Genomic DNA, 26,009 nt, shown 5'->3' with positions numbered 1-26,009 from the left:
TACATTTTAGTCAAAATGGGGAACAAAAAAAAAAAAAAAAAAAAAAAAGACAATTATACGCACATGCTGAGATCTGTGTGGAATATTCTAAGAAAAGAAAATTTTCAGGCTGCATGCATTTTTATCTATTTGAAAATTTTTGCATCAATAAGAGCTTACATCTGTTCAAAGAATGACTTGGCATAAAACAATACATTCACACCAAACAACACAAATTTGGTGTAAATGAGTTTGTTTTATATGACATAAAGACCAAATACATCTGTTACCTAATAGTTTACACTGGACCCACAACCAAAGTACCAATAAGCTGAGTTATTTAATGCATTTACTTCAATTCCATACCTAAGCAAAGGTCACAGTCTGTACACACAACTTGTATAAAAGTCTGGTGCTTTCTGAGGAATTGCACGAAAAAAAAAAAAAAGTGCAATTTACTGATTCACTGAAAAAAAAACCAAGTGCAATTCACTGATTTTACATTTTATGTAAAAACACAAAATGTAAAATCAGTAAATTTCACTTGTTTTATGATTGATCTGCATGTTTTTTCAAACAGGCAAATCAACCGAGGGAAGCATGTTTTTTTCTGAGAAAAAAAATCCATGCTACTTTCAGAGACCAACTAACTCAACCAATAGTGTTAAAAAGGCCCAAAAATAATCCCCCATGTTACTGACAGGATTTAAACTCAGGCTTTTTCCACTTGGTGTGAGGAGGGCAGTGATATTTATCAACTGTGCTACCTGCAAGGGAAATACAAAAAATGTATTTGTATTTATCACATATCACACCTTACTGTGAAAGGTTTTTTTTTTTTTTCTCCCCCTTCCCCTTTCTTAACATACAATTCTACACAAAAATTAAGTTCTAAAAATATTGGTGTTCGCAATGATTTTAGTCCAATATGTACAGCATGGTTCTAAAAACTCCTTAACAAACCCTAGTAGTAGATCAATTTACAAATCTCCATTAATTTGAAATTCAGTATATAATTCAATGCATCCTAAGAATACAATCTGTGTATGTGCACAAAACACATCTGGAACTCACAACTAAAAAGATCCAAGTTAAAAAAAAAAAAAAAAAATTTAAGGAAAAGAATGGCCTTTACAATCATAATATAATTGTAATAAAGCCATCTTCTTTTCATCACTGAATTTGACTACTGGTATCTTAATCCTGTTAACATGAGTTACTCTTTTTTGTGCTTAAACAGTATTGAAAATGCTTAATTTTTTTTTTTTAATGGCCTCTATTGTATTTCATATCTTGCTATCCTTGGAATAAGAAATACTACTGTAAAGATCATACAAAAGAATGCCTTTATTAATCTACAATAATGCAGAATTGTTGCCAATTCAATGAACATCTTCAGTAGCAAGATTTATGTGAAAACACAAAAAATATATAAATTCATCATCAGATCACTGAATCAAGGTACAAGAATCATTCTGCTGTATTCACTCTGACATATAATATGGACATAATCAGTAAGTAACCTTAAGTGAGCATCAGGGATCACAAACAATAAATTAATGATAAACAGTTCAATTCTATATAATTTAGAGAAAATTTTAATTGATTAAATGAAAAGTCATATTCATATTTCACAGTGCTGAATATACACTGAGAAAATTTTCTATCACTACTATGATAATATAAATTGTAGTTAAATTTATAACTTTAGTTTTTTATTGCATTAAATAAGTTTTTTTCAGATTACTGAATAACATCAAAAAAAAGCATAATTTTGACTTTTTTTTTTGAAGGAACCCCTTTAAATTTGGGAACTCATTTGTTTCTAACATGATAAATATCAGTAATTATTTGAAACATTAAGTATGGATCATTGAATGGGCAGCAGTCTGTAGACCACAAACCCAGCAAAACTGAGGTGGAATGATTGATTTTTCCTCTATAAGTAAAGTGACCAGACATCCCGGATTGTGCAGGACAGTCCCAGATTTAAGTTGTTTGAATTATTAAGAAAATTGCACTCTGCGGAAAAATATATTAAATTTCTGTTGTTTTTATTGTCAAAAGAAGTATGTATTATTATTTCACAAAAATACCTATATAATATAGGTATTTCTGTGAAATAAAACGAATATATGTGAAAAGAAAACAATAATTGTAAAACTGATGTCCCGCATTGGAATACTAAGAACCTGGTCACTTTATCTATAAGGCAATATTTTGCCTTTATTTATGAAAAACTTTCATGTCTAAATTATACATACAGGTGAGGAACTACTGTAGAAAGAATGTTACAAAATTTTGTAAAGGCTTCTGACATCACATTCAACACTAATTTACAAATCATTAAGTGGCTTTATATCAAGCCATAAACACATCACAAGCTACACAAATGACTGGACAGCAGCACAAATTTTTTTTTCTTTTCTTCATTTTTTTATTTTTTTATTTTTTATTTTATTTTTATGGTATGTGTAAGTAGGTGGGAATATGTCAAATTGTCAATGCTGCTTTCAAGTTGCCTCAGTTTATTTTTAGATATACTGCTTTTTAACACACGTTTTCATTAAACAAAATTCAAATCCTACCACAGTAAGTGATGACTGTTCAGTACGTCCTGCAAATACAAACAGAACAATTATCATTTTCCAATGGGCTAGGTATACAAGTCGCAGTGCCTTTGTTATGGAAACTTTAAACTTGACCTGACTTTCCAGTTGTGAAAGTCAGGTCAAGATTAACACCAAAAGCACTAGTTGCATGTAAAAGCCAAAGTTCAGTGATGTGTATTAAGCAGGAAAGAAAAACTCCTGTTTACTAAACGTTGTGTATTATGTTACAATAAATATTCATTTAGTGTAAGAAATACATCAAACATTAAGCTTACACTATTAATATTTAATATAAGATTAACCATAACAAAGATCTTTCACTTTTACAAATAATAGCACTGGGAGAGGAACAGCATTTTCAGTATTAACCTGCAGGGCAAAGTTACCATAACAAAGACAGCAAAACACAATATTATCCCAGTAAAACTGAACAATAAGCTTTTTTTTTTTTTTCGAAAAATTTATCAGAACTTAATTTTTAGTATTAGAATGTAGACCAGTTAGTATCATGAGCAGTCTGAAATGGGAAATATTCAGCACATATTGTCTTAAAGGACATATTTTAGTTTTGTTTACTGAACAATGCCCAAATGGATAAATACCTTTTATATATATATCTTTAATATATGACAATACTTTAATATAACAATCCTAATATAGTGTTTACAAACATTTCTTTTTAAAAGAAAAATACTCAAATAACTGCTTTTGTTTTATCACATCTTGGCCTATCAAAAAAAAAAGCAATTAAAATAAAGCATTCAAATAAAACAAAAATGCACCCCTCCCTTCCCCTCCACTCTCTTCAGTATGATCATTTATATCCATTTGGACAAAGTACATCAACCACTGCTCAGTGGTTTCCCCAATCAGTGCTCAAAGGCAAATGAATTCATGTCATAGAATTACCATTTTTTTTTTTTCATGTAGGTTTATGTACGTGTGCACATATGTCTGTGTGTGTGTGTGTGTGTGTGTGTGTGTGTGTGTGTGTGTGTGTGTGTGTGTGTATATATATATATAAGCTAAAACGCTGATCCCTCAGGTGGCTGGCTGAGCCTCTGATTTTCTTTCAATGTCATTGCCCTACGAAGTTCTTGAAGAACTGTCTTGATAGAGTAGTTACGTTGCCAACGACTTAAAACTGGAAGGCTTCGCCTATCAACCTAGCAAGCAGAAATTAAGGAAATGTTAAAACTCTAGTTTCAATTTTGATTTTTTTCATATACAATCCAACACACAACAGAACAAGAATATGTGATCAGTTCACATAATCTTATGAAACAGACAAACCATATAAATAAAAATTCTGAAGTGTTTTTAATTAAAATGTTTGCCATCGGAATACATAAAGTAGTTTTATGCACACTTTCAAAGTTAATTCCTTTAAATAACTTAAAATATAAATTTATTAGTATATAAAACATTACACTGTGTGGTATCTAAGTGTTTACTGATGAACAAATGTAAAACTTAGTGCATAGAAGAACTTACTTTTATATTTATGATACAACTTCTGAAATTCAGTAACTGCCAAATAAATAAAACTGTTATTAAAATACAAATTAACACAAAACAAAATTCTGGAGCACTGTGGGCATGCCATATGACCAAATAAACTATTCCATACCATGCAGTGCAGTGTTTTCTATATTATTATTATTTTTTCAACTTTCAACAACTACATCAAAAATACTATTTTCAACTAAAATATTTCTCAATTTTTTATAAAAAAAAATGATAAAATCGGAAATTAATTACATCTATATCCAAATTTGTTTTAAACTTTCAATGCATAAATTATGTGCAAGATAAAACTATGGAGAGTGGATTTTTATGTAATTTTCATAAGCAACATACCATTAGTTTAATTCATATTGCCTCGTGCACACACAAGATACATATGGCTAATGCTACATGAGCTTTGCTCCTTTTGCATCAAAATTATGCCATTTTAATATTGACATATTTTACATGAAGGAATTTTAATGTAATAGCTTTCCAAATCTTTGTTTTAAAGTTGAATAATTCATTGCTGGCATTACAGTCAAGTCTTGAATCCTTTCTTGTCATAATACCAAACTACAGGAGCACATTCTATAGAAATGTAACACATAGCATAACAAAATCAGTGAAGGATTAGATCTTTAGCATTTATTTATTTATTCAAATTTTAAAAGACATTTTAGTTTTGTGTTACTGAACAATACCCAAATGGATAAATAAATTATTTTAACTTATGACCTATGAGCAGCTTTTAATATTTTTCATTTGAATTTTTTTCTCCAATCAAAAACAAATTAAAGTAACATGTTATGATACAGATTTCAAAAAATATTGACAACACAATTTGATATAACATCCCTGCAAGTCTCATGACAGTGACTAAAACCATTTTTATTTGGTACTTTTCACTTAATAGTAAAAAGTACTAAATAAAAAACAAAAAGAACACTTTTCACCAAAATTGTTCTTTTATGTTGAATCCTAATCTTTTTATTTAATTTGACGTCGAATTCATGTAAATAATCTTCAAAAAACACATAATCTGTGCTCACTTGTTGATTCTATACTGACATGGCAATGATTTCACAATTAAAATATTACAATTTTTGTGACTTTTTAGTAATGAGCACAAGTAATTTCTCTGTGCCATTTATGTGAACCTTGCTGTTGCATGGTTGCTCTACCTCTCTCCAAGAAGTTCACATTTGGTGAGGGTGTTGTTGCCCCAGTGGAATAAACTGTCTTCCTGGGCAGTTGAAGCTGACAGTCTGGTGAGGGACAACTCAATTAGTACTTTCTGGAGATAGGAAGAGTATGATAAAAGGAATACAGATTGTATAGATAAGATTTTTATTTGGTCATACAGCCTTATATCAAAGGTTCCCAAACTTTTATACCTGTGCCTCCCTTAAAATATTTCATAAATTTCATATGCAACCACCCCTCCCTGCCAGAAGAAGTGCAGATAAACAGATTTGACATAAAATTTAGCTGTGGTATACATACTTTTATAAATTAATATATACCTCAATACATCTAATCTCAAAGATTGAAATAAAATACTTTATACCTGGATTAGTGAGATGAATCCTGAACCCCCTTCCCAAAATGGAGTTCTCCCCAGGGATACCACCACTTTGGGGGGGGGGGTATCTAAAAATTACTTTCTAAAAATATTGTATACAACTACTTTACTGCTTTAACAACTAATCACATAACAAATATACATCACAACTAACCTTGAAGGGTAAAAAAAAAAATTTATTAAAATGCATAGTATAGTGAAAGCAGAATACCTCTTCAGATAACTACACTCACTGGTCAAAGAATTAGTAACTTTTATTCAATAACTAGTAGGGCCACTTCTTGCCCAAATTATGGTTCATGCACATTGTGGGGTGGCTTCCACTAAGTGTCTGGGGGAGTCTAACTCCAGATTTGACCATTCTTCCTTCAGGATATGTCAGCTGTCTGTACTGTACTGTACAGTACAGTTCAGTTCAGTACAGCTGTCTGTACTGTGCTTGGTAGTGAAATGTGGAACTGAACTGCCCTTTCGAACATATCCCAAACATTTTTAATTGGATTCAGATGTGGAAAATTAGGCAGCCAAAGTAGACGCTGGTAGTCTTGAAAAAATACACTGCAATTTGGATAAAAATGGAGCATGCAGGGTGAAGATGGCCAATACAGCAGAAAGATATTCACTGGAGGCAATGCAACCTTCAAGTGGTATGATATGGATTCATGAAGTTCATGCCACACTTTCACCCTACCACCAGTGCAAAGCAGTGTAAATTGAGTCTCATCAGATCATGACCTTTTTCCGCCATTCCCCAATCCAGTCTTGGTGTTTACAGCACCATTCCATTTGAATCTTTCAATTTTTTACAGAAAGTAACAGCTTTCATGACTACCAAATCCAAGATTCTTCAACTCCTGCTGTATAGTTTAGTTAGAAATGGGTCTTTCTTTGTCTAAATCCACTTTGTGTAAATCCACAAAGACAGGCAACATGCCTGCTAAAATCAATAATAGGGAATCCATATCAGGAAAGACTGAGTATGTGGGCCACAGAGCTCTAGACAAGGCTGCAGCAATAATTCAGACACAGCATGGGTTTGTTAAGGGAAAGTCTTGTCTGACAAATTTGACAGGATACTATGATGTGGTTACAAAGGAACTGGATGCAAAAAATAATTTTGATATCATATATTTGGATTTCAGGAAAGCTTTTGACACTGTTGCGCATGGAAGACTATTGTACAAATTGGAGCAGAATGGTATTAAGGGTAAGTTGCTACAATGGATAAAAGGGTGGTTGAGTGGGAGAAGACAGAGTGGTAATCAATGGAGGCTGCTCTTCATGGACTAATGTTATGAGTGGAGTCCCACAGGGTTTGGTGTTGGGCCCATTGTTGTTTTGCATATTTATCAATGATATTGATGAAGGTATATCAGGCTTAGTGTCAAAGTTTGCAGGGTTGTTAATGACAGTAATGACAGTGTGCTACTGCAACAGGATCTAGAAAATTTGAGCAGATGGGCTGAGAGGTGGCAACTGAAGTTTAACATTGACAAATGCAAAGTACTGCATATGGGTAGAAGTAACCCCAGAGTAAAGAACCAACTGTGTGGTACTACACTTAGGGTGGTAGAAAATAAAAGACCTGGGAGTAATTGTGCAGTCAGATATGAAGTTTTCTGGAGCAATATAGACAACTGCCAGAGCAGGTTATGGGGTTCTGTCAATGATATACAGGAATTTTGCTAGCAGAGAAAAGGAGGTGATTATCCCTTTGTATAAGGCAATGGTCAGGTCACACCTTGAGTACTGCATACAGGTCTAGAGGCCTCATTTTAGGAAGGATGTAGATTTGCTTGAGCATGTAGAGAGAAGGGCAACAAGATTGGTGAGGGGAATGAAGAGGTCCTCTTACCAAGGAGGCTTAAGTTCTGCAAATTACAGCAGCTGGAGACTAGGCACCTGTGAGGTGAGCTGATTGAGGTGTGTAAGGCCTTGAATGGGTTGAGCACACTGAATTCTAATGGGATTCTTCCACGTGCTCAAATTACGAACCTAAGGGGGCATAAATTCGAATTGAGGAAAGACAGTTGTAGAATAGATGTGCAGAAATTTGCCTTTAGCCAGCAGGTGGTTAATTGCTGGAACAAACTTCCATCTGGCATTGTGGAAGTTGATAGCTTAAATAAATTCAAGGAGGAACTGGACAAACTTTTAGAGGGAATGGTTGTGTGAATTTCTTTTTTTTTTTTGTTTTTTTGACTGATGCTAGATAAGCTCATACACTTGCTTTCTTGCATCACATGCCTCTATTACTATTACTTGCATGCATGCACCCATTGCAGAAACTATTCCAAAGGCACATGGGCTATATTGGCAGGCTCTATAGAGTTAGGTTTTTGGGGAATTTTCAAGCTTTGCAAAAATTAACACCAAATTTGTATATAAAACATTTTAAATATTAATCCGTTGTTATTTTAACTTTATTGCATTGAATTTAACTTAATTTTTTTTATTTAATTTTTATTAATTTATTTAATTTTATTAATTTATTTAATTTTATTAATTTATTTAATTTTATTAATTTTATTAATTTGTAATTTAATGTAGTATTATTTATTTAATTTCAATTTAATTTAGTTTAATTTAGTGATTAAATTCTGATTTGATTATTGTCAAAAAGCAGAATAAAAAAAAAATCATGCCAAGAAAACATGAAAAATAAAGAAATTGTTGATATTCTTTTTCAAGCAATAATTTCTCAATAATACATCTATATCTGTTACATCTCTAAATCTATTTAAGAGTCACATGATTCGGTTTTATGAATAGGTCAAAATTCCAGAGAATTTGTTCAATTTCTCAGAATGTGCACGTAGCTTTTGTATGGCCAAATTGGACAATGGATACTAACATGTACAGACTTTTCTTCCAATTTTCAAAGCTATTTTCTTACTTCCAGCTTTATAAACTGTGATGCAATTATTTGGAAAGATATAGCAGCAGCCACTTGAAGATTTCTAGACAATTATCTATAAGTTGATAAAACATAAATGTGCACATTATTTGAAACAACCATGAAACATATGTGGGAAATTTGAAAAGTTCGTCGCCTGAGTACAAAAGGTTTATTTGAGGAGTCTGGCAACATGTTACTTTCAGCATAGTTCCCTTTGAAGTCAATACACTTTTGCCACCAATGCTGCAATGTGTTGATTCCAGCTGCAAAGAAAATTCTCTCTTGAGCCTCCATGAATGCTTCCACTATGGCAATGATATCACTGTTTCTTCAAACAGGCCTATGGGGCTGGGAAATTCCATACTGCAATAATTAAAGACAAACACCAGCCAAGGAATAAAAAATTTTTACTATAAAAATAATGAGATACACTATCGGAAATATTACAATAAATTACAATAAAGCGTTAAAAATATAGTTAAAAATATACCGAAGCAATAAAATTATCTAAAATAAACTGGATTAAAAGCGATAAAACCTGAAGCTTTCGGAGACTGTTGTCTCCTTCTTCAATAGTATGAAGTCACTGTTGGTGGGGAAAATAGATGACAGTCAAAGTATTTTTTCAAATTAGGAAATGGATGAAAGTCTGATGGTGCTAGATCTGTGAAATGGGGGTGGGAGTCCAAATTTCAAACCTACACTCATGCAGTGCAGTCATGGCAATGAAAGGCTTGTGAGCAGCGGGCACATTATCCTGGTAGAACAAGACTCCTTTGCTAGGTTTTTCTTGAAATTTGTCATTGATTTTTTCGTTAGTAAAATAATAAGAGGAGTTTACCTCAATATAGTGCGTAGAACACTTCCGTATGATACCCTCCAGAAATTAAAACGGAAAAAACGAAAAAATCGACAACTTACCGGTACATTAGAGTAAAATATAAATAATTAAATAAACAATTTAACACAATTCAAATCAATTTAAAACAATTAAAAATCAAATTAACGTAATTAAAAGAATTAACAAAAATATTCAAAACGATTTTCCTTCCTCATTTTCCTATTTTTGTTAATTCTTTTAATTACGTTAATTTGATTTTTAATTGTTTTAAATTGATTTGAATTGTGTTAAATTGTTTATTTAATTATTTATATTTTACTCTAATGTACCGGTAAGTTGTCGATTTTTCGTTTTTTCCGTTTTAATTTCTGGAGGGTATCATACGGAAGTGTTCTATGCACTATACTGAGGTAAACTCCTCTTATTATTTTACTAATATTATTATCAACGTAGAACATATTGAGTAGTACAGCTCTGATTCATACTATCTGATTTTTTCATGCAAATGCCTCACAAGGTCTGCATAATATGCTTTTGTGACTGTCTGGCTTTTCCAAAGGTAATCCACTGGCAATGCTCCATCAGCATCCCAAAAAATGATGCCATCACCTTGACAGCAGAAGGAACCAACATGGCTTTATCTGGAGGGGGAGAAGGGTTGTGTTTACACTGTTTGGACTATTCCTTTGTCTTTGGGTGAAATTGATGAACGCATGTCTTGTCCACAGACACAAAACTTGCAAGAAAATTTTCTGTATCTGTTTGAAAATGATGCAAATGTTCACTTGACTTGACAACTCTTGTGTATTTTTGATCTGCTAACAAAAACTTTGGGACCCATTATGCTGACACTTTTTCATATCAAGAACATCCGTTATTATGTGGTACACACATGCTTAGATGAGATACCCAAAACGCTGGCAATTACCAAACCATCACTTGTCAATCACCCATCACCTGAACATACACTGTTAACAACTTCTGGAGTGATGGATGTTAGACATCTTCCAGGCTCTCCTTCCCTCATTTGAATTCTGCTGCCCACTTCTTAACCCTGAAATAAGAAGGAGCATCCTCCCCAATCTTGGAAACCAGAAAATTTTAACTATGATCGGCTTTGTTTATTGTTTTGCAAATATTGAATTTATGGTATCAAAATGTTTGGGAACTGAACTAATATATTTGGGAAATAATGAAGCTTGGCATTAGCATTAGTAGAGGCATGATATGCAAGAAAGCAAGCTTATATAGCATCAGCCAAAAAATAAAAATAAATAAATAAAATAAAATCCCTTTCCATTTGACCCATCCATTCACTCCAAATGTTTGTCTAGTTCTGCCTTGAAATTATTTAAGTTGCTGACCTCCACCACAACAGATGGTAGTTTGTTCCAACTATCAACCACCCGTTGGCTAAAGGCAAATTTCTGCACATCTATTCTACAATTGTCTTTCCTCAATTTGAATTTGCCTCCATCAGGCGATTAATCTGTGCAAGAGGAAGAATCCCATTAGCATTGAGCTTGCTCAATCCATTCAAGGCCTTATACATGTCAATTAGATCACCTTGCAGGTGCCTAGTCTCCAGAAGCTCCAATTTGCAGAACTTAAGCCTTTCTTCATAAGAGCAACCCTTTGTACCATTCACTAATCTTGTTGCCCTTCTCTGTACTCGGTCCAACAGTTCTACATCCTTCTTAGAATGAGGCTTCCTGACCTGTATACAGTACTCAAGGTTTGGCCTGACCATTGCCTTATACAAGAAGACAATCATTCCCTTATCCCTGCTAGCAAAATTCCTGTATATTGTGTGTTACATTCTGAATAAGTTCCTCATTTGTTAGAAATGTGATCTTTCAAGAGAATGACAAGATCTGACAAGACACCATGAGCCTTTTTGCAATGCTCAGAAAACTTCATATCTGATTGCATAATTAACCCCAGGTCCTTTTCATTCTTCACTACTCTGAGTGTAGTACCACCCAGTTGATACATTATTCTGGGGTTACTGCTACCCGTATGCTGTTTGTTGTTTGTTTATTTGGTTTTTAGGAGCATTAGCAACTAAGGCCATACTGCTCCGGGATATGCGGTGATCATTCCCTGACCTTTCCGCATCCTCCATATTTGGTGGTGACGGGCTCGAACCCTTGTCTAATCAAGAAGCATGTGCTACGCACTGCTGGCTACCCATATGCAGTACTTTACATTTGTCAATGTTAATCCAAATACTCTTACCAACTATTCAGATGAATCTTCTTCAGCATAGACTCCTTGGTATTGTATATACCAACATCAACACCCCTGCAACTTGTATAAACATTCCTGATAGGCTTCATTTGGAATTGCTAATAGTTTGTGTGTTACATTCTGAATAAGTTCCTCATTTGTTAGAAATGTGATCTTTCAAGAGAGGGGGAAATCACAAGTAGCTAAAGTCATAGTATGGCGGATTCATAAATTCACAGTACGGTGGATGAGAGACCATAATGATGAGTGCTTCAGAAAATGCCAAGTGTGCAAAGGCATTGTCACGCTGCATGTGTCAATTCTGAAAATCCTACTTTTCTGGATGTTTTCTCTGAATAGCATTTCACAATCTCCATAGAACTGTTCTGTAGTATTCCTGGTCCATCAATTGACCATGCAGAAAAAATTCATAATGAATAATGTCCTGTGAGTCAAGAAACACAAAAGCATGATCTTCACATTTTATTGAGATTGTCTTGCTTTTTTTTGGACTTAGGAGAAGACAGTATGTCATTAAGAGGACCAGCCCTTTGTTTCTGGGTCCTTGCCACCCACGATTCATCATTTTGACTGGCAACAGAACAGAAGAAACAAAAAGTGTATGCCATTGGAACCAGCAAGTAAGTTGATAAATATCTTAATATGCAAGAACTTGTTGCTCACTGTGATTATCAGTGAGGTACAAACTTAGCTAATATGCACGCATTCCCAAATCTTGTGCTTAAATTGATGACATATCCCATAAGAAATACTAACTTCACTGGCAACTCTGTGAATTGTTAAATATCAATCACTCCTAATCAAATCATAAGCAACTGAATCACTGTGGTTTTTGAGGTTGAAGGGTGGCCAGAGAGAGAGGATTCATTGATGGATAAGTTGCCCTCTTTTAAACTTTGTGAATCACTGAAAACTCATTGAACATGTAGCATGTTCTCCAACAGCAAATTTTTATGGGTTTTTGTTGCACTTCTCCCAAATTTGAAACATCAATGCACATTTGCTACTCAATAAAATCACTAATTTTAAAACATGACAATACACATAAAACATCTACTCAAATTGTGCTAATTCACACCAACTGCAATAAACAGGAGATTCATGCATTACTGTCTAGATGAATCACCAAACATATTGTGACAAGTCATGACTTTCTACGATTTTATGAAACAATTTCTAGAAATTTGGTTCCCAAACTTTCAGTTAATAGCTTGTAAGTGATAACTGTGATTTACATTTTAGTTTATACAGGAATAATTGTGAGGTTATATTAATTATATCAAAATATAAACTTTTAAACAACAAAAAATACAGATAATTTAATTGCTGCTAATTACCAGTTGAATGCATCTTTGAATGTATGATCCAAACAACTGAACTTGTGCATGTGAAAAAATTAAGTAATCAAAGTAATAAAATCAGGACATTCTAGGGATTCTACAGGAAGGTTTTCTGAGGATTGTGCAAAGAGATAAGAATGCACTGGCAGCAACTGACAGCATTTGCATTCAGTCAGTTTGATAACAAGTTGCAGTGATACGTTGCAAGGTCGACATACAACAATATAACACTATCTATCTCACTACAGTCACCTTTAACCAATTCTATGTAGGTTTATTAATCGTAGATAACGTCTAAGTAAAGCAGCAATTGTTCATATACAACTATTACTAAGTAACTCTGTTAAGAAGTGTAAGGAGGAATTTAAGTTTCTTGATATACACATTCAACACAGGAATACAACTAAACCAAGAACCAAGGGCATATTATTGAGCAGCAAACACCAAAGCAAGAGACAAGTATTAATAGATGTGAAATTGTGTGAAACTGGCTTGTTATGAACATTCACCTTATAAGTTCCTTGGGCATCTCTCTCAGAGGAAAAACATTAATGCTGATGTGGCCAACATATCCAGGAAACAAATGCAGTGTGAGCAAGAATCTTTTCAGATGTATACAAGGCATCAGAGCTAGACATTACTTTCAACATATCAAGATAATTAATTATATTAATAAATAATTTTAATAAAATAATAAATGAGTAAAATGAAAGACTAAATAATGAAGGTAACGGGTGCTATTTTTTCATATAGTAGGCTTGTTGCCAGCACATAACTGTCTCCTCAAACAATCCTCAAAAAAACCTCCCTATAGTATTACATAGAATGACAATCTAGTAGTAGTAGTAGTAGTGGCACATGATGCAAGAAAGCAAGTGTAGGAGCTTATGCAGCATCAGCCAAAAAAAAAAAAAAAAAAAAAAATCATCACACCATTCCTTCCAAATGCCTGTCCAGTTCCTCCTTAAATTTATTTAACCTATCAACTTCCACAACGACAGATGGAAGTTTGTTCCAGCAATTAACCACCCGCTGGCTAAAGGCAAATTTCCGCACATCTATTCTACATCTGTCCTTTCTTAATTTGAACTTATGTCCCCGTAGGTTCGTAATCTGAACAAGTGGAAGGATCCCATCAGAATTCAGCGTGCTCAACCCATTCAAGGCCTCATAGACCTCAATCAGATCACCGCGCAGGTGCCTAGTCTCCAGCCACTGCAATTTGCAGAACTTAAGCCTCTCTTGGTAAGAGAATCCCTTCATTCCCCTCACCAATCGTGTTGCTCTTCTCTGTACACGCTCAAGCAAATCTACATCCTTCCTAAAATGAGGCCTCCAGACCTGTACGCAGTACTCAAGGCGTGGCCTGACCATTGCCTTATACAGAGGGACAATCACCTCCTTTTCCCTGCTAGCAAAATTCCTATATATCATTGACAAAACCCCATGACCTGCCCTAGCAGCCTGTCTGCATTGCTCAGAAAACTTCATATCTGACTGCACAATTACTCCCAGGTCTTTTTCATTTTCTACCACCTTAAGTGTAGTACCACACAGTTGGTACGTTTCTCTGGGGTTACTTCTACCCATATGCAGTACTTTGCATTTGTCAAGGTTGAACTTCAGTTGCCACTTCTTAGCCCATCTGCCCAAATTATCTAGATCCTGTTGCAGTAGCACACTGCCATTACTGTCATTAACAACCCTGCCAACCTTTGTGTCATCTGCAAACTTCGACATTAAGCCTGATATACCTTCATCACTATCATTGATAAATACACAAAACAACAGTGGACCCAACACCGAACCCTGTGGGACTCCACTAATAACATTAGTCCATGAAGAGCAGCACCCATTGATTACCACCCTCTGTCTTCTCCCACTTAACCATCCTTTTATCCATTGTAGCAACTTACCCTTAATACCATTCTGCTCCAATTTGTACAGTAGTCTTCCATGCGCAACAGTGTCAAAAGCTTTCCTGAAATCCAAGTATATGATATCAAAATTATTTTTCGCATCCAGTTCCTTTGTGACTACATCATAATAACCAATCAAATTTGTCAGACAAGACTTTCCCTTAACAAACCCATGCTGTGTTTGAATTATTGCTGCAGTCTTGTCTAGATGATCCTGCAATGCATCTTTAACCAGTGACTCCATTATTTTACCCGGAACAGAAGTTAAACTAACTGGTCTGTAATTACTCGTGTCACCCTTCGATCCACCTTTGTGAATTGGGGACACATTTGCACATCTCCAGTCCGTGGGAACCTCCCCTGAGTCCAAGGATGCTCTCATAATTATGGCTAAGGGTTTGCTTAGTTGCTTTGCCGCCTCCTTTAAAAGAGATTCTTTTAAAGAGATTCTTTATTACAACTGCTATATAAAAGAATGAATAATCATTAATAAACCACAAATTAACATGAATAAATGAATGAATGAATAAAGTAATAAATCATAATTTATTAAATACTGCTTGATTCATCTATTAGAATTATATGACAAAAATATACAATGTATAAACACTTAGATGGTAACTTTTATTACTTAAACACTTCTGAGGCTGTAAGAGTTAAGCATCAGATGGCTTCCCCCCACCAATAATGTTACACATAAACAGACAACATTAGTTTAAGTTCTCCATAATGGTGCTTCACAATGAAGGTCATGGCTTCCTCAGTAATTGAATATTTTCATCTTTAATTTCAATTGTAAATTAGCATAAAAGACCTTGTCGGTATTAAAAAAAACCTGTCCCATAATGTGTGCATTGTCTTTTTACTCCTTTATTTTGTAGTTGCAGCATCTGTGGCCCAGAAAACTGGCTTCCTCACAGCTCAATATAAAAAATAACCATTACCCTATGTACACAAAAACCAAATAAAATCCAGTATAATAATATTTTGCAGAGATCACATAACCAAAATACTACAATGGTCTAACGATTTTTTATTTTCATTACTAAGTAATACAAAAAAAAAAAAAAAAAAGCTTTTGATGCTTAACAAACTAATGAACACTATTTAAGTTAAGTTCCTGTTCCATCACAGTATAACTTTCCATTTTAGCCAGTCTAAGTCTATTACAAAGTACTTAAGTCGAGCTTTTAACAATCAATTCGTTTGTCTGGATTAACTGGGATTGAACACAAAGCAATGATATTACAATATATGTGAGCAACATCATTCCAGTTATATAAGTAAAATCTTATACAATTTCTTTTTTTAACAGTAAATAGCTTTATTTTTCTTTTGTGTATTTTTCGGCCATATATACAATTGAACCTCTATATAATGAAATCGATGGTTCCCTTGAAAAAATTCGTTATAAATAAATATCACCTTTTCAGCAATTAAAAATGCTGTGAATTCAGAAATACAGTAAAAGATGGGAAAGAAGTGGGAATGAATAAATTTTCTAACATTTTAAAACAATTTATTAATACATACATATTAAGATATGACTACTTATATGATGCCCACAATTTATTAGTACACTTAAGAATTATGTCTAAAATATTTGGTTATTTTTTGTTGTACACTGGATTCTACGGTACACCGTTCATAAAAATATTTGCATTTGTTTAAACTTTAAACACTCAGATATATTTTCTGTTACATTTTCTTCTCACTCAAGGCCTCAATGCAAAATTTCAAATGCTGCCAACATCTGTTTGGAAGGTTTAATATTGCCCTCATTTTCATCCAACTCATTGTCGCCATTGTCACTAGTTCTTTAAATACATTCAATGTTGGAGTCACTCGGATATTCAGCTACTATGACATCATTATCAACTCCTAAAAATTCGTCAAGAACAATTTCTCCACTGTTCAAACCTCAGTTGGAACTCTTTCCAAGATTGCTCAATGTCTTCTAGTAATTCATCCCTCTCATCTCTGTTAATTAGCATTTTAGCAAAACCTGTTTTCGTGAAACAATTCTTAATCATTGTTTCCATCACATTTTGACTCCACACTTTTGCCAACTCTGATATGCACATCCATAAATCTATAATAGAATCTATAGGTTGGTTGGTTTATATTCTGAGTATAATATTTTTCAGTATGTGCCTTCAGTAGTGCATTTTCAAATTCTTGATAATGCCTTGGTCCATTGGCGGCAGTTAAGACGAATTATTAAGAAGGAAGAAAAGTTTCACACTTGTAGGTTTCGAAATAACCAAGTGAAGGTGGGCAGGGCAGTTGTCAACAACCAACGCGATTTTTCTGTTTTCTTTTGTCATCTTTCCATCGAAATTTAAAATCCACTGCTCAAAAATTTCGCTTGTCATTCAAGGTTTTTTGTTGTAGTCCAACTCTAAAAACTTTATTCCTTTGAAACATCAGGGTTGTTTACTTTTGCCTATTACCAAAAGCTTCAGTTTTTAATTACCAGCCATATTTGCAATCAAGATTGCAATTCTCTCCTTACTATTTTTACCACCTAATTTCGTCACCTTTAAAAGTCAGTCTTGTTCAGAAAACATTTAAAAAATAGACATGTTTCATCAACGTTGAATATGTCTTTGGACTCGTAGTCCTCCATAATTTTTTTCAAAACTGTTTCTTTCCAATGGGTATAGTCTTATTGTCGAGTAAGTCATGACGCGCTTTAAATTTGTCCAGCCAACCAGAATTGGCTTAGAATGTTTTGTGCCCCAGAAAAGATGCATACTCCATAGCCTTTTCTTTTATTAATATCAGCATGTTTTGGTCTCGAATCAACTTCATCCTTAAAAACTGCTTCATCTACATCTTCTGAAAGGCATAATTTCGCATGCTTCCGACTGGGTCCCATTTCCTCAAACAGTTTGAGAATTGAAACAGGGTTTGTCAGAATGGTTGACACAACTGGCAGGGACATCAAATTTTAAAGCAATTTTTTTTTTAACGCAGTGATCTACACTACTAAGCACTTCCACTTTTTCACACTACCCTCAAGGATTTCTTCTTAGACACTGTAAGATTACTTGCACAGCAGTTAAAACAAAGCTGAACTTGGGGAACCACCTGTAGCTACCATGTAAACAGAGACAGGTGAAATTTAGTGAAGGTGTGGATGACTCATTTCTTCGAAACAACAGATGAATTTCCGAGATAAAGGAAAATCACTCTCTCTCTCTCTCTCTCCTAATTCTCTGATAGGATGCTTACGGTAGAAAATAGGTGGACCACATCGACAATGCCTACATCGGGAATAGGCCTTAATCTTTGCCAGTGGCTGTGGACAGTTGACCAGTGGGACTTCTCAGCATAGTAGTGTGTAAGCTCTATAGGTTTTACTTCCTTTTAGCCCTTGCTGACCTACTGCTGGGCCTCCTCTCCAAAACTTCCATCTTTTTCTATCCCGCACCATGGTTGGCCAGTTTCCTCCTGCAGAATTTACAGGCACCATTAAATTATAAAATGTTTTAGCTCTTAATTCATGGAATTAAGCCTTTAGCTATTAAAAGCTAAAGGGATTAATGCTTAATCCTTTTAGCTCTTAATTCGTGCTTTCTACAGCATCAGCTTTATTGCCTAAAGGCCAGAGGTGCGAGCAATGCATACCCAGGTCTCTCAAAATCAGTTTGTTATGTGGAGATTTTCTTCATTATACGGAAACTATTTTCAATGTAATGACCAAGGGGAAATCAAAAAAGTTTGCTACACAGAAAATTTCACTATATGGAAGTTCGTTAAAGAGAGGTCCGACTGTACATTGGTAGCAAGCTAAGCCTAAATGACAGCATGAGCTTTAATAAACATGAAATGCATATTATGGCTCCCTCTTAATCTACTTACATTTTAAAAACAGTTACATTTTTAAAAACAGCAGTGTCGAAAACTCAAACTAATTTGCGGCCAGGGGTAGTTTGGCCTTCCGATTTGTTAGAATTTTCAAACTTATCAAAAATACTGTTCTGGAGACTAAAAAAAAAAAAAGGTTTAGTAAGTTTAGAAATAAAAACAGTGGCTTTAATATCAGAAAGACCACCCAATTTTTTGTTAAAATCCAGCACCTTTTCACACAACAAAGGTCCAGATATGGGTTCTCCTAACCTTCGTTTCTTGTGAACCACAAACAAACAGCATCTTCAAGGGATGAGCTGTTCAAGTCATTAGCTGTTCTTTTTTTTTTTTTTTTTGCACCATCTGAACCAAGTTTCAATGCAAATTTTTTAAATTTTTTTCCTTGTTGTTTTTGATGTCTGTTATTGGTTGAATTTCCAACCTAGTAAAATTTTGCTAATGAAAACCCACTTTCTCCCTATGAAAGTCTCCACACTTTCATAGGGAGAAATTTTAAAATCTCAATCTTCAATTCAATTGTTAATTTCTGCTTTGTTTTAAAAGATAAAGAAAACTACAGTACAGTAAAATAAAACTCTGTAAAAACTGTGTTCAGAATCTTTTTACTCCAATCTCACTTGCACTATCGTGTAAGTTGCAATTTCTGTGTGCCATGTTCTTTGTTATTTATTGATGCTTATCTTATTTTAATATTTTAGATTTTACAACAAAAAAAAAAAAGTCAGGGAACAGAAATATCAGATTACAGATTATCAGAATAACAGATTACAAAATGTTATGTTTAATTAATACTGTTTCTACAGGCACTTCCCTACTTATGTAATACTCAACTTACATAAATTTGACTTTACATAAGTTTTTGCAGGTTGGTACAAACTAAAAAAAATATGAATATGTATTTTCCATCCCATAGGAATAAATGGAGGTATTGTGAAAATATCATAATTGAACCCAATAACATGGTTCTTTTTTTTTTTTTGGTTTTGGTAATTCATTCCAAGACTTCAGAAGTTGAAATTTTCGCTATATAACTAAGCTATTTAACTCTCTAAAAGGTCATTTTTATAACAGAAATTGTATTAGTTTTATATAAATTTGTCAAATAAGCACAACACAAAAATCACTTTTAATCTGATTCTCAGGATACAAATTCGGTTAACAGTGCACATATAAAAGAACGTTTTTAAAGGAAAAGCAAATTTAAGGTCAACTGTGATCACAAAACAGCATTCAGGTGCTATATCGAAGATGGAAAATCAGATTCAGAAGCAATGGCCATTCAAACAAAAGCAAGAAGTATTTATGAAGATATTAAGGATAAGTATGGAGAACCGCCCCCGTAGCCGAGTGGTCAGGAGCAGGAGTGCAATAGCACATGCTCTTTGAGTAGGCCAGGGTTCAAGCCCCTGACTGCTAAATACGGTCGATCTGCCAACCCACACTAGACCAGCGTGGCAGATTATGGTCCATTTCCCTCACCATGAATTGTTGAGGAGGCTTCCATCCTGCAGTGGGTTGATAATGGCTGCAGTTTTATGGAGAACCCAAAGCCAAGTTCGTGGCAGGCAACAGGTGGTTTAATAAGTTCAAGCATCGCACTGGTTTCCACGTTAAAGTAAAATTTTTGTAATTGCACACTTTTGTAATTTTGTACACTTTTGAAATTTTTCCTGCACGAGATAAAAAAAATTGAATAAATAATTCTATTTACATGTTTGTCAAACATTTCTTTTTTGCTTCAATCAAATTTGGTGCGCATAGTTACGAGTGCTGGATATGCCTTGAAGGAAATTCTGACTTACATAGAGTTCCGCAGAACACAACCCTTACATAAGTCGGGTTGTGGCTGTATATTGATTAAGCTATGTATTAAGCGTAAATTTATTTTTATTTTGCTAACCTGTGGATAATATTCTTCCGATTTTTACGTATCATTTAATTTTGTCAATAAAGTGTAAATTTCTGCTTTACATCTTCATTTTTATAGCCTGTGGATTGTTGATAATATTCCTCTGATTTTCACACTTATTAGAATTACTGTTTAATAGAATCAAAATTTAATTTGCAAACGTGATCACAACAACCGGCACTTACTGCAATTATTTTATGGTGCCAGAATAAAAATATAAATTAAAAACTGGCTTGTTCAGATTATTGACATTTGGATTTTCGATGCTCTACTGTACTCTTCTTTCTGAGAATTACATTAAACATTTTCTAGCTCCATAATAAATTAAATGATGAACTGAATTTCTTATATAGCAATAATACAGACAAGCCAATTTGTTAAATGGGTAATATCAAGATCTGGGAACAGGAGCAGCAGATACCAACCAAGAAAGAGAGCTCAACAGATCAAATGTAATAAAAAAAAATTTTAAAATGAGTATTGATGAATATTAGTGATGATATCAATTTTTACAGTTACTTCCTACAGACAAGGATCAAATTTCCTAGTTGTTGCCATAAGCATGAAAATTAATAATTTGATTCAAATGAAGAGAATTAAAATTTTGAAAAAGTTTGCAAGAAACTTAGCAAGTAAACACAAGTGGGATGAAATAGCCAAACACAATGATGCTATGATTGGAAGTAGCAAAGACAGGAATATTACTGTAAGGAAGCCACAGGCCTTTGCTGCACTGGCCAAAAGAAAGAGTAAAAAGTAGATAAGAAAACAGACAAATTAACTATTCAGTTGACCTCTGAATTTCTTCACACTTCAGCCTCAACAAATAATCAACAACTAGCTGGCTAAAATAAAACTTCCTGTAATTTAATCTAAACCTCTTTCCCTGCAACTTGAATTTTTCACTCCTATTTCTGGAATTCTTTACAACAGTGAAAATTTTGCCTTTATTCATTTTACTAACCTCTCAGAGTCTTTAAACCTTAATCAGATCCCCTATAAGGCACCTGTTGCCAAGCTCTATAGCCCATATAATCAAAGTCTTTCCTCATAAGTTGCTCTTTTGCCAATTTCACAATGCAAGTTGCCCATCTTTGGATATTTTCAAGAAGCTCATTCTTTTTTTGGAACCCTCATCCAAATTTCCATACTTGGACACAGTATTCCAATATTCTTTAACTTAAGTACATATAAATAATCCATATCAGCATTGTGCAGAAGTACTTTGTAAAATAGAGCTCTGAAACAAACAGATTTAGAAATGATAAATAACATTTTATTCACACTCAAAATGCCTCCACTATTTTAGAATATCTACTTTTTTTTTTTTTTTTTTTTTTGGGTAGTTGGTGCATCGGCTTCTGTGGCCATAATGCACCTCCCAAGGTTTTTTTTTGCAGTACTTTGATCCAAGCCCGAGGCGGGATTCGAACCCGCAACCTTTTTGGGTTGCCAGACAGGCACTTTACCCACCCAGCTAGCCCGGTCGGCTAGCATATCTACTGTTCACAATATGATATTGAATGGTAAAATAAAACAAGTCTCTTATGAAGCAAATGTCAAATTTCAGTGAGAGAGCATTTCCAGATTAAATAATTATTCTTTGAGCTGCAGACATTCTGGCCAAAGAACTGAATGTCACTTAGTCATATTAGCTTACATCATTATGGCTAATGTATGTAAAGAACAATGCACTGCTCTTAAATTTTGTGATGGTTTAAAATGTTGTAAAGAAGCTTACTCCAAGTTACATCCAAGCCCGAGGCGGGATTCGAACCCGCGACCTTTTTGGGTTGCCAGACAGGCACTTTACCCACCCGGTGGATAATCTATGCTTCCCTACAACACAACTAGACTGTGGTTTAAAAAAGGATGGTGGTCCAGGTGTTCAAGCATCTGTAGTAACTGAGTAAACATATGGATTTAGGAGTCTTGCTGACATTAGGGTAGGTAGTGCTCATACCAGGGTAAATAACCACTCACAGGGGTCATGTCTAGGCATGTTGGCTCTCAGACTGCAAATGCAAAAACAAAAAAAAAAAACATATGAACCTTAAGATATGTTTGGAGATGAAAACGGTTACTGAATGTGGTAATAATGACTTCCTGAAAGATATGAAAGCAGATGAGCCCTGGCTGCACCATTACAATCTATAAAACAGACAGCACAGCTCCATGAAAAATCTACAACTTCTCCATTGGCAAGGAAAGCAAAAGTGAAACCATCTACTGGTAAAGTTAAGTCAGCTTTCTCTGACATTACTGGAATGGTATACCAAATGATGTGTGACCCTATGCAACTAAGGTCTGGTTAGTATTGTGTTTCTGTGCTTAAGAGACAATGATCACTATCTATAACCAGTGGCTGGATTATGACCACATGTGCCCTCACTGATCTAGTAAGTAATGCTGTTCTTGTAGTTTCCAATAATGTCAAATGTATATCACATTCTTTGTGCAGAACAGACCTGGAACTCTATGACTATTATCTTTTTCTACAATAAAGGGAAATAAGGGAGCATAATTCAATTGTTCAGAAGTAATGATAAAAGTAGCAGGGCAAATATGAAGGGCATGTTAAAGAATGAATTTTCACAAATTATTTAAGAGAATTATGCAACATAGGATTAGGTGTATTTAGACCAACTGGGATTAATTTATAATTCTAACACACATCAAAGTAAAGAAACAAATATATAACCTATAAAGTATTAATATCATATCACTCTTTTTTGAATAGCCCACATAAATGTCAAAATTATTCTTTGATTCTTTTGTGGCAATCTCCCAATAGCTAATCAGCTTGATTAGATATGATCTCCCCTTTAGAAAAGCTATGCTGTCATTCCTTTATAATTCCATTCCAGCCCAGATGATCCTGTATTACATCCTTAATTATGGTCCTCAATTTTTTCTGGCATAGAAGTCCATAGGTCTGCAGTTACACATTTCACCCTTTTAACCATCTTTGTGAATTGGAGAGACATTTTTTTTACACTCTTATACTTCATGTGACTTTTAGCTATAATTACACTGTTGTGATTTTCATGAGGGCTGCTGTGATTTTTTACCTTCACTAAGATATCAGCTATTTGCAGTAAATTTTATGCATATACAGTCGAAGCTCTATATAATGATGCTCCAGGGGAAAGAGAAAAACAATCATTATATTTTTTGGCTGATGCTGCATAAGCTTGCTTTCTTGCATCCTATGCCTCTACTAATGCTAATATCAATCGTTCAATAAAATCTCCAACAAAACAAGTAAAAGCTTGAATATTTAATATAATTCTACTAATATAATGTAGTATAATCTTATTTAAAATATGTGCTACAGTATTAAATTAATAGAGGAAGAAGCATGTGAAACTTCACACACTGCCTCATTCAAGGCGGTCCTGCATGTTTGAAGCAGTTGGCGATTTTTTTATCAGCTGCATTCCATGCTTAACCACATAAATACATTGCCTGCAGGATGTCGATTTTGCATTGACTTTTGCTTTCAAGACAGAGCACAATTTTATTTAATAGCATTCTTCGGAAGTTTTTCTTAAAAAACTAGTTACATCAAGTGGCTGAATGTGGTAGGTACTCGGACAGTGATTGCACACAGGTTGTTTACTTGACAATGCACAATACCACAAACAGCAAAGCATCCACATCAATGTCCACCGTTGCACTTTCACCATACCCTTTTTTTGAAAGATAGGCCATGACGAATCTTAAATTTCTGGAACTATCCATCTGGACTTTTAAATTCTTCAATATCCATTTGATGCGCAAATGATTCAGTCTTAGCTTTTAAAAGAACCATCCACAGAAACGTTTTTTGCACACATCATCATGAGCCATTCCAAAATTATCTTTTCAAGATCCAGATACTTCGCCTTTTGTGCTCAAATTCTACCCAGTGCAGCAGCAGCAGATTTCTCTAAACTTTTTCTAATCTTTTTCCAATCTTTCAGAATAGTGAGAATAAGAGTCCTCTTAGAAATGCTGAACTAATGGTGATGTCAGTCTTAGAATGCACACCATTATCCACAAGCTTGCAGAATCCTAATTTTATCTGCGATTGGCAAAGATATCTGCTTTCTTGGGGCTATACCAATAAACATATGCTCTAACTAATGAAATTAACTTCTAGCCAATGTTCATTTCATTATCACACTGTGAGAAAAGAGTACAGGAAATTTTAACAAATGATTTCTCACAGTCAGGCTGCAAGCTCATCAATTACTTCAATATATTTGAAGCGTTCTGTCATTTTTAAACATGAATATTGTAATAAGTTAAAATTCAGATTAAGAGGCAGAAATTTATGGTCTTTATAGAGAAATCCTTTTATTTTCAAGGCTGTCATACTGAATGTAAAATAGCATTAGGTTAATGAGAAATTGGCTGGGACCATCCACATAGGATGTTATAACATGTTGGGACATTAAAAAAAAAAGGGTCGTTATAAAGAGTTTCGACTGTATTCAAAAATTATTCTTAAAATTTCATGTCATGTCATGTCACAATTTCTACATATACCAGTTTTTGTGTTTACCCACAATATCTTACTACAATTCAGGGCAGTATATATGACACTGATCAGTTGTATTACTTGCAAATAATGTTTAGAATGCTCATAGATGCCAGCAATGTCAAGGAGGGTTAACATATTCAACTTATCTGTCTGCCTCCCATCTTTCTCTTTCAGTAATGGTAAGATAGTTGTAGTGCAAGTATATGTATATAGTTGATCTGGTACTATTGCACACTGTTTCTTCTGTTTTTGCTTAGCACTATATTGTCAAAGTCTTTAAGCAGAAGCAAAGAAAGTGCCTGAATCACCCTAACAGTTTCTGCTACATGTGTGGACAGTTTACAACAAAAACTGCAAGCATAATCTTTGTACTTTGGTTGCAGGATTGGCAATTGGAACAAAACATGGATTCCACACATGTGCAGCATCACCAGCACTACCAATCCGAGGATGTGGCTAACTGAGAAATTAAAAGAACGTCTTTCACTTTTCCTATAGTCTGGCAATAACTGTGCGACCACACTGACAATCACTATTTCTGCATAACAAAACTATAAGTGTCCAGAAAAAGCAAGCACAGCATCAAATATCCTAACACATCATCTGCAACAAGACTTATTCCACACAATGAAGGCCCCTGTCAATACCAAATAACCTCTAAAATCATGGGATAAAGGAAGTAGTGGTGAATACAGCAAGGATTCTTGTGTTGCAGAATCTGCTGGACCATCCACTTAACAGATTTGGACTAATAAACAGAAAAAA

At 34.3% G+C, this 26,009-nt stretch overlaps 1 protein-coding gene across 2 annotated transcripts in view; it reads right to left on the bottom strand.

Moving 5' to 3' along the window:
- Nucleotides 1-3,584: 3,584 nt before the first annotated feature.
- Nucleotides 3,585-26,009, bottom strand: part of LOC150078918 (ubiquitin-conjugating enzyme E2 variant 2-like) — a 90,766-nt gene continuing 68,341 nt past the window's right edge. For both annotated transcript variants that reach the window (XM_090382842.1, XM_090382841.1), the window contains exon 4: nt 3,585-3,757. In XM_090382842.1, the coding sequence (XP_090238968.1) occupies nt 3,617-3,757 (141 nt within the window). In that variant the 3' untranslated portion in view covers nt 3,585-3,616. The remainder of the gene's footprint in view (nt 3,758-26,009) is intronic.

The sequence above is a fragment of the Mastigoproctus giganteus genome, chromosome 10, assembly GCF_048544385.1.
Source record: "Mastigoproctus giganteus isolate SK-2022 chromosome 10, ASM4854438v1, whole genome shotgun sequence".
Taxonomy (NCBI): Eukaryota; Metazoa; Arthropoda; class Arachnida; order Uropygi; family Thelyphonidae; genus Mastigoproctus; species Mastigoproctus giganteus.
This window is presented reverse-complemented; position numbering and strand designations above follow the sequence as displayed.